Raw genomic sequence first — 11,161 nt, forward strand, 5'->3', positions numbered from 1 at the left:
TGAAATATTAACAATTATTATTATATATATATATACATAATAATATATTTACAGTTTTCTAATAATATAAGATTTCAAGAAGAAATGAAAAAAAAAAAAAAAAAAAAAAAAAAAAAAAAATTAAAATAAAATAAAATAAAATAAAATGAAATAAAAAAACTCATGTTTATTTTTAATATTATACTTTTATTTTTTTATTTTTTTTTTTTCTTTTTGTAAAAATATAAAAAATTTATATGTAATATATATAATATATATTACATAAAATAAAATTATATTACCTTTTTATATTTCATAATATATATATTATATATATGTATATTAATTTTTTAAAATGGGAAAAAGAAGAAAAAGAAAATGAAAAAAAAAAAATGTTGACGTATATTTTTATTATTTATATATTTACTATATAAATAATGATATATATATATATATATATATATATATATATAATTATAACACATTGTTAATTTATATTTTATTTTATTTTTTAAAATATTTTCCTTGTGAAAAATCATTTTAATAGAAAAGTATGGATTATTTGGTTAGGAATAATGAATACTGTAATGTTTTATATGATGGAAATGAATTATTAAGGAAAAGAAAAATAAATTTTGAAAATGATATTTGTCCTTATAAAATTAATTATTGGAATAATTACAACAATAACATAAATATTAATAATGATAATATGAATAATGAAATAGTAAATGAAGAATTTGAGAATACTTATAATAATACTAATAATAATATGTATTATCTTCTTGGAAAAGAGGACATGGACGAACCTAGATTGTGTTATAAAAAAAGAAACATTTACAATGAAAATTTTAAGGATAACTTAGAATATTATGAGAATGTAAATAATTATGATAATGATAACAGTAGTAATATATCATACAAATTTATTAATAATGAGTGTGACAAGATGAAAAAATCTGGAGAAAGTACTCAGGAGAACAATGATAATGAAAATAATAATAATAATGATGAGAGTAACAATAATAATAACGAGAGTAACAATAATAATAATAATAATGAGAGTAACAATAATAATAATAATAATGAGAGTAACAATAATAATAATAATGAGAGTAACAATAATAATAATAATGAGAGTAATAATAATAATCATGGGAATAATAATAATAGTAGTAATAATAACAACAATAATAATAACAACAACAATAATAATAATAATAACAATAATAACAACAACAACAACAATAATAATAATAATAATAATAATAATAATAATAATAACAATAATAATGATAAGAATGAAGATGATGAAAATACTACAGGGAAAGGAAAAAAAACAGAAGTCAAAAAACGTGCAGGGAGAAAAAGAAATGATTCCACAATGTATGCCAATAGTAATACAATGTTAAAAAATAATTTTTTACAAAATAATAAAATGATTTATAATAATATGGATCATATAAATGATACAAATGAAGCAGATAAATTTTTATATGAACAAAGAAAAATGATGATGAATAATAAAATGGAAAATATGGGACCCAATATGAATATGACAAACAAGAATTATTTTCAAACAGTAAATAACATGAAAATGAATGTAGAAAATAATAAAAATCTTATAGGTATAAATACAAATAATATGAATAATTATCAAAGTAATATAAATAGTATTAATACTAATATGAATATACCAAAGAACAAAAATTTACATTCAAATAAACAAATGATGTTTATGAATAATAATATGAATATACATGGGAAAGCCAATAAATTAAATGATATGGCTAGAGTGAATAGTATAAGTTTTAATGAAGAAAATAAAATGTCCGTTATGAATGACGATACGAGAATGGATAATAAAATGAGGGATATAATGAAAAGTGGTGGGATGGAGGTACATTTAAAAAATGAAGAATCCTTATATATGAATAATATGTATAATATGAATAGTAATAATCCAAATAATATACCTAGAATTGGTACAATGAATATTCCAAAACCTATGAATAATTTTAATAATATGAATATGCCTATAAATAATATAAATGCATATAATAATCACATGATTAATTCGTATAATAATATGATGATGACAAATAATATTAACAACATAAATAATATAAATAATATAAATAGTATAAATAGCATAAATAACATAAATCATACAAATAATAATAATAATAATAATAATAGTAATATTAATTTTGGTCAGCATATTCAGGCGGTACAATTTATGAATGCCAATATGAATAACGACATGAACAGTAATATGAATAATATTAATAATAATCAAATGTTCTTGAATAATAACCAGAATAATGCACATGTTCATATGGTTAACAACATGAATTTGAATCCCTCTGGAAATAATTCATTTTTTAATAATTCAAATAAACATCTGAATATGATGACCATGAGCTCAAAAAATAAAAAAAACGCCATATTAAAAAATACAGAAAATAATGAATTTGAAAATATAAAAAGAGTACATTCAAACAGCTCCAATAATAATAATACTAATAATAATAATAGTAATAATAGTAATAATAAAAAATCGATTAAAATGAATAGCAATGAAAACAATAATACAACAACAACTATTATAAAAAATATACGAGTTGAAAACATAAAGTTTAATGAAAGTGTCAATTTAAAAAATGTTGATGGCTTAGATCTAAGTACTAATTTTGTTAATGGAAAATATATATCCAAATTAAATAATGATGAGAAAATATATAATGTAGTACATTCTATTGTCAAAGATTCTCTCAAAGATTGTTTAGTTGATTTTTATAATAATGCAAATTATATTTTTAAAGATAAATTAGATTTTGTATGTAATAGTAATACTCCTACCTGTAATAATATAAATGATTTAGAAGACAACAAAAAGGATGAGGGGGATGTGGATAAACAAAATTATTCACTTGAAAAGAAAGAGAATGAAGAACATACAAATAATCATTCTGATCCCATAATGGATGCTGTTGAATTGGATGTAAATAAGATATCTGAAAGGAAGGAAGATCAAATTGAAAAGGACAAACCAAATAAAGATAATATAAAAAATGATAATACAAAGGAAGACAAAAATCAAAATGTTGATAATAAAACTAATACATCAATTCCAAGAACTCCCAAAAATGAAGTTAAAAATGTTATAACCTCTTCCTTATTGTCAGGTTTTAATATATTTAGTGCTTTCAGTAATAGTAATACACCTAATTCGAAAAAAAATAAATATGATGAAGAGGAAGAAAAAGAAGAAAAAGAAGAAAAAGAAGAAGAAGAAAATAAAAAATGTAATGATAAAGATGATGAGGATAAAAATAAGTCTCCTCAAAATGAAGATAATAAAAATATTATCAATGATAATAATGATAATAATGATAATAATAATAATAATAATAATGTAGATAAAGAAAACAATTTAAAAGAATCTATAGATAACCTAGGAAATGTTGATACAGATAATAATATTAAGAGAGATGTACTAAATTATAATAATATAGAAGATAATGAACAAAGCAGAGAATATATTTTAATAGAAATTACAAAAAGTATATGCTCTATAATCAATCTACAACAATTAATGCCTGTTAATACAAGAATAGCTAACCCTAATCTTATATATGATCCAAATTATGAAACCATATATTCTAAATGGAAAACATTTTTAAGAAAAGAGCAATCAAGTGGAAATTTAATTAGTAATTGTTTTTCACGAGATTTTTTACATACTATTTTGTTATGTAATTATGTTACTATAATTGAGGATTTAAGAAAAACGGCCGTTAAGAAAAAGTTGAAATATTTCTTCTTACACTTATGTTTGGAATCGGGCATATCGATTAACGTTGCATTGATGCTGTTTATAAATGCCACGAAGCAGAGCGATAAGTTACAGGTATTAAGAGCATGTTGGTTCATAATTATATGAACGATATTGTATGTATGAATGTGTATATATGAATAAATAGATAAATAATTAAATATATTATATATATATATATATATATATATATATATATGTATGAATATGTGTATATTTTTTTTTTTTTTTTTTTTTCTTTTTATGTGTAAAGTCTCTACTACCTTCCGAAACGGGATTAGGATATTTGCACAGAGATGCGGGTGGAGCAAAAGAAGAGAATATGGGTATTATAACATTTGAATGTATAACGAACGATAGGGAACCAGATCATTTAATAAAATTAATAACTTTGAAAAATATTTTTTCAAGACAGTTACCAAAAATGCCTAGAGAATATATAGTAAGGCTTGTATTTGATAGAAATCATTATACATTTTGTTTATTAAAAAAAAATACAGTTATAGGTGGAGTATGTTTCAGACCATATTTTGAACAGAAATTTGCGGAAATTGCATTTTTAGCTGTTACCTCAACTGAGCAGGTAAAAGGATATGGTACAAGATTAATGAATCATTTGAAGGAGCATGTAAAGAAGTTTGGTATAGAATATTTCTTAACCTATGCAGGTATGTACATAAAATTGAATATTACCATGTATGGATATATATATATATATATATATATATGTGTGTAAATATTTATTTGTTATATTATTTTGTATTTATACAGATAACTTTGCCATAGGATATTTTAGAAAACAAGGATTTTCACAAAAAATTTCCATGCCAAAAGAAAGATGGTTTGGATATATTAAAGATTATGATGGTGGTACATTAATGGAATGTTACATTTTCCCAAACATCAATTATTTGAGACTTTCGGAAATGTTATATGAGCAAAAAAAAACAGTAAAGAAAGCTATACATTTTATAAAACCTCAGGTTATATATAAGGGTATTAATTATTTTGCTGATAATAAAGGGGCTGCTTTACATCCAAGTACTATTCCTGGATTATTAGAAGTTGGCTGGAAAAAGGAAACGAGGGAAATTACTAAAAAGGTTCAACATAAAGAAGTTCAATTGAAAGATCAAATTTTAGGTGTTCTGGATTATTTAGAAAAACAACAGTCTGCATGGCCATTTCTTAAACCAGTTAGTCTTTCAGAAGCTCCTGATTATTATGATATTATAAAAGAACCAACAGATATTTTGACCATGAGAAGAAAGGCCAGACATGTAATATATATATATATATATATATATATATATATGTGCATGTGTGTTTATATTTTTATATTAACATTTTTATTTTTGTTAATATTATATTTTATGATTTTTATTTTTTTATTTTATGATTTTTTTTTTTTCTTAGGGTGATTATAAAACGAAGGAAGATTTTGGTATTGAGCTTAAGAGAATGTTTGATAATTGTCGTTTGTATAATGCTCCAACAACTATTTATTTCAAATATGCAAATGAACTCCAAACACTTATATGGCCTAAATATGAAGCTATAACTGATACAGCAAAATAAGATGGTCATTGAATATTTTTTTTTTTTTTCTCTTTTTTCGTAAAGGAAAATGTATACATATATATATATATATATATTAATAAAAAGCACCATATACATAACATATATCATTATTTTTTTATTTGATCCAATTAATAATACACTTCGTTTTTATTTTTGGGAAAATAAAAAGGATGTATATATTTTTTTTTATATTTGTATACCAGATAAGCATATGGTTTTATTATACAGTGAATTTTTTATTGATCATTTGTTTATCTCAATGCATTTAATCATTTACATATATATATATATATATATATATAATTCTTTTTATTGATGTGATTATATGTAATGAATATACCCTACATACATTTATTCCGAAATAATTTTTTTTATTCTTTTTTTATATTATTTTTTTTAATTTTTATTTTTTTTGTCCGTTTGAAAAAGACGCGATTAAAAAATAATTTATACATGAACTTATATTTTTTTTAACTTATTTTTTATAATATTTTTTAAAGAATATCAATGAATTTGTAAATTTTTTAAAGCAAACAGATATGCTTAAATTTTTTAAAGGAAAATATAGGATTGTAAGGATGTATATATATATATATATATATATATATATATATATATATATTTATTTATTTATTTATTTATTTAAATATGTAGCCATATAAATAAGACTTTCGAAATTGTTAGAAAAATATATAATATGTATTTCATATTTGGAATTATATAAAGAGAAAAAATGTAACATTTGTTTTATTATTTTTTTAATGTAATATATTTTATAAAGATATATATATATATATATATATATATATAAATATATTTATTTCTTTATTTTATATTTTTTTTTTTTTTTTACTTCAAATGTTTGAAGAATATGTTTCATTTATATGAACTGTTAATGTTTTTTTTAAGACATCCAAGGGATGAATATAATGAAGAATTTTTAGGTCCTATATTTATGCATTTTTATGATAAAAATTATTATAGGAAAGATTTGATTATAAAAAATAGAAGAGGAGAGAAATTAAAATGTTCTTTTTTCACACCTTTTAATTATAATGAGAATACACCTTGTGTTATATATACACATTCTGCAAGTAGTTGTCAATTAGAAGTTTTGGATATATTACATATTCTTTTATTATGTGAATGTTCTATATTTTCCTATGATTGTTCAGGTTGTGGTTTATCAGATGGATATTATTCTACTAAGGGTTGGAATGAATCTCAAGATTTGTATTTGTTATTAAATCATTTACATTCTGTAGAAAAGATAAAAAATTTTGTTTTATGGGGAAAATATTCCGGCGCAGTAAGTTCAATAATAGCAGCCGCCTTGTATGGAAATATAAAATTGTTGGTAGGAATTAAAGGATGAGTTTAAGAAAATACATTACTTTTATGTTAATATATATATATATATATATATATATATATATATATTTATTTATTTTATTTTTTTTTTTTTTTTTCCAGATTCTGGACTCACCATATGTATCTTTAATTGAATTATATAAAACAACATTTCACTTGAACGCTAAGAAAAAAGGAGAGATCTTTTTTAAAAATGTCTGTTTATATTTAGTAAGGAAACAAATTAAGAAGAAGTTCCATTATGATATAAATAATGTGTGTCCAATATTTTTTATTGAAGATATTACAATTCCCACAATTTATATTATTTCAAAAAATGATAAAATAATACATCCTGTTCATTCTTTATATTTTGCATATAAACAACAAAAAGCATATAAAATTTTTTATATATCAGAATCTTCAACACAAACATATGAAAATTTTTCTTATGAAAATAAACTAACTCTAGCTATTAAAACCATATTATATGGATGTTCTATTAACAGTACAGAATTTAAAAAGGTTTTTGATGTATATGCTTATTGGAAATTATTTTATAGTTTGAAAGATAAATATGAGAATGAATTTTTTTTTATTGATAAATTAATAACAAAAAAATTAAATCAAAAAAATAAAATCATTAAAAATGTTAAAAAGTTTATTCTGTTCAAGTATGAATCTAAGACCTCCTTAAACTCATCGACGTATTTCAAGTAAAATAAAAAAAAACATAATGATTAGATATATATATATATATATTTACATATACATATAATAATTTCTTATTGATCATTTCTTTTTAAATTAACCCTCTTTGCTCTTTTTTAGCCAATCAACTATGGATTCTATTCGAGAATTCAATACGAGTAATATAATTATATATATTATATATATTATATATATATCTACTTGTATATGTTTATATCTGTGGAAACAGTTTATTACATTTCGTTTTTTTTTTTTTTTTTTTTTTTTTGATAGATGAAAATGAATATTCTCAACAAAAATTATTCGCAGAAAATAAATGTGAAAACTATAAAATTAACCAATTTAAGCATTCGGGAAATATTAGTGAATGCTTATATTCTGATATTGATATTATGACAGATGACCATAAGGTTACGAGCAATCCTTTTAAAGATAAACATGTAGATAATTTACATAACTATAATCAGACATATGGACATATTGAAGAACAACAAAAGGAATCCGAATTATTACACATGCAAAGCGCAAGAAGTTCTTTAAAATCAAGTATTAATATATAAATATCAATGTTAATAAATAAATAAATATAAATATATATATTATCAACAATTATATACAATATATCCTAAATAATATACCACATTCGAATTCTTAACACTTACAATGTTATGTCTATCCTATTAAACTAACATTAACCTTTTATTTTCCCCCTTATTTTATAGACAAAAATACATATAAAAAATCTTTAACATGGGATAGCAAACTTCAGAGTTCTATTACTTATTTCAAAGAAGATTGCCCATTTCAATTGTTAAAGAATGATTAAACAAATATGATTTTTTTATATATTTTTAAATTGGGTAAGGCAACACGAATTTTTTTTTTTTTTTTTTTTTTTAAATATCTACTTATATATATATATATATAAATATCAATATAAGTATTTTATACTGTGTGATTTATTTTTTATTTTTACCATTTTTTCACTTTTTTAAAAATATTATAATAAAAATTTACACCTCTATTATATATACATATATTTTTTTCCTCTTACAACATTTCATTCATAAAATATATATTTTTTATTTTATATTAATTTGTTACCTAGAACGTTTGAATATACCTATTATTTTTATTTCAGATATATTATATTTAAATAATGTTACTTCTTATATATTAAATATATATATATAATAATAATATAATTGTAAAATGTTATAAATTGTTTAAAATATATATATATATATTTATTTATTTTTTTTTTTTTGAGGAAAAAAATATAGACAAAAAAAGAAATAACAATAATGTAGTCAAAGAAAAAAAAAAGAAAAAAAAAAAAAGAAATTATTTAATATTTACGTCTTCGAAATATAAAAATAGAGTAAATATATAAATTGTTGTTCTAATAAAAAAAACATTAATTTTTTTTTTTTTCTTTTTTTTTTTTTTTTTTTTGCTTCTTATTTATCGTCAACGATTACATATTACCACAGCATTTATTAATAAAATTGCACAATGAAGCTTTGTATTTTTTTGATTTAGGTACATACTCTACAATTGTTGCAGGTCGTACTGATACAATTGCTTGTCCATTACTATTAGCATAGGAAGGAACAAAATTAGATTTTCCTGTAACCGAACGTGCGCCATATACACTAGGTAATGTTGAAAACCTTTCATTAGATATATGTAAATTCGATGAATTTGGATGTTTTTCTTCTACTATTTTAAGATGTTCCATTGTATTTGTACTATAATTAGGAATATTATTTCTCTCCGTTATTTTTTGAATATAACCCTTAGAGCCATTATATGATTGGTTTACAAAGGTTTTATCAAATTGTGGGTTCATATGATCAGAATAATATGTACCATACGTGTTAATATTATTATATACTGAACCACTAGTATCTCTTAAGTTCGATTCTATTATATTGTAATTATTATTACAGGAATTCATATAGTTTTGTTCATAGGACTGTTGTTCAACTCCTTTTTCTTCTGGTAAATGAATACTTACATGAGATATATTGGAATCCTTAAAGCGTTCATCAATATCATAGTAATTTTCTTCCATATTACTATTAATTAATTCCTTTGAATTGTTTTCTTCATCATTTATCTTTTGATTTTTCTCTGATGTAAAATCATAATTAGAATATTCATTAGTAGCTTCATGGTATCTTGTTTCATTTTTATGTTCCAAGTTTCCTTCATTGTATTCCTCTTCATCAGAAGTATCATTACTATCAACTACATTATTTTTATCTTTTAATGTTTCAACATTTTGGTTATCCATATTGGAAGATGATATCTCCAATTGTGAATAAACTTTAGGTGATGCATTGGTTGTTTGCATATGTCTGTATGTTTCGATATTATAAATATCACTTTTTTCTTTATTTATTTCGGATACAAATGAATTTCCCTTTTCGGAAACATTACAAGAAATTTGTTGGTTTGTCTCATGCACATTTTTTCCCATATGAATATTATTTTCAACCTTTGTCATTTCACAGATTTCAGGTATTTCAAAGCTATTAGTCAAAATTTCTTTCTCAACTCTGTTTACCTTTAATACTGGAACAACACGTTCTACAATTAGAGGGACCTTTTTTTCTATAATGTTTTCTTTATGAACGTATACTGGTATTTCTACAATTTTGTTTCTGTATTCTATTTTGGGTATATGTATAATTTTTTCCTTTTCTATTACTTTTGGCTGATACTTAATTTTATCTAAGTAAATGGGTTTTGAAATATGTTTTGTTTTATAGGTAATTATAGGTTTAATAACATCTACATATTTATTTACATATTTAATTTCCTCTTTTTCTACTATTTTTTCTACATATTGAGTAACAGGAACCTTCACTACTTTTTCTTGGCGTATTGGTTTAAGAATTTTACTCTTCAAATGTTTTGAATGTTCAAAGGTATAAGGAACACTGGAAGAAGGTACATTAATTGTTTCACCTTGCATTTTTTTTTTTTTTTTTTTGCTAATATAAAGGAATATATTATATATATAAACTTAATTTAATATTGAGTATATATATATATATATATATATAAAATATGTATGTATACACAGTATACTTTTTTTATAGTTATATAAGAAATTAAACAAAGATGAAAAAAAAAAAAAAAAAGAAAACAACAGCAAATGTATTTATATATGTACTTTTGTTTATATATAAATATATATGTATACCCCTATATTTACATAAATAAGGTGTGATAAGTTCTTAATAGTATAAAAATATATTTACACACTATATATATCTAAAGAAAAACACAATAATCAATATATATATATAAGAATGCTTTTAAAACAAGAAAATAATAAATAAATATTAACACTAAATAAAATTGGAATTTTGTGTGTCCTACAATAGTTTTTACAAATTTGTTAACATGATATTTTATATAAGAAAAAAAGAAAAGAAAAAAAATAATAATTATATATATATATATATATATATATATTCTTTATAATCATATAGACATAATAATTAAAAAAATAAATAAATATATACATATGGTAGATTTACATATATATATTCATAATTTTTTTTTTTTTTTTTTCTTTTAAATATTTTAATTAGCAATTTATTCATAATTTTTTGATAAAAATATATGAACTATATAATATTTTTATTATATTTTGGTTAGCTTGTTAAGGATAAATTATCAAATGTT

At 20.9% G+C, this 11,161-nt stretch overlaps 3 protein-coding genes across 3 annotated transcripts; 2 read left to right on the forward strand and 1 right to left on the reverse strand.

Annotated features, from left to right (window-relative positions):
• Positions 1 to 532: 532 nt before the first annotated feature.
• On the forward strand, positions 533 to 5,395 carry PRSY57_0822600 (histone acetyltransferase GCN5; the record flags this gene model as incomplete). Its single annotated transcript, XM_012907165.2, has 4 exons — positions 533 to 3,892; positions 4,071 to 4,485; positions 4,589 to 5,097; positions 5,234 to 5,395. 4 exons carry the CDS (start codon positions 533 to 535, stop codon positions 5,393 to 5,395), a joined length of 4,446 nt encoding a protein of 1,481 aa, XP_012762619.2.
• An 874-nt stretch (positions 5,396 to 6,269) lies between these two features.
• Positions 6,270 to 8,285, forward strand: PRSY57_0822700 (alpha/beta hydrolase, putative; the record flags this gene model as incomplete). Its single annotated transcript, XM_012907166.2, has 5 exons — positions 6,270 to 6,755; positions 6,872 to 7,455; positions 7,580 to 7,617; positions 7,733 to 8,005; positions 8,182 to 8,285. 5 exons carry the CDS (start codon positions 6,270 to 6,272, stop codon positions 8,283 to 8,285), a joined length of 1,485 nt encoding a protein of 494 aa, XP_012762620.2.
• A 651-nt stretch (positions 8,286 to 8,936) lies between these two features.
• On the reverse strand, positions 8,937 to 10,442 carry PRSY57_0822800 (membrane skeletal protein IMC1-like protein; the record flags this gene model as incomplete). Its single annotated transcript, XM_012907167.2, has 1 exon — positions 8,937 to 10,442. One exon carries the CDS (start codon positions 10,440 to 10,442, stop codon positions 8,937 to 8,939), a length of 1,506 nt encoding a protein of 501 aa, XP_012762621.2.
• Between the last annotated feature and the right edge of the window lie 719 nt (positions 10,443 to 11,161).

Source organism: Plasmodium reichenowi, chromosome 8 (assembly GCF_001601855.1).
Source record: "Plasmodium reichenowi strain SY57 chromosome 8, whole genome shotgun sequence".
Lineage (NCBI taxonomy): Eukaryota > Apicomplexa > Aconoidasida > Haemosporida > Plasmodiidae > Plasmodium > Plasmodium reichenowi.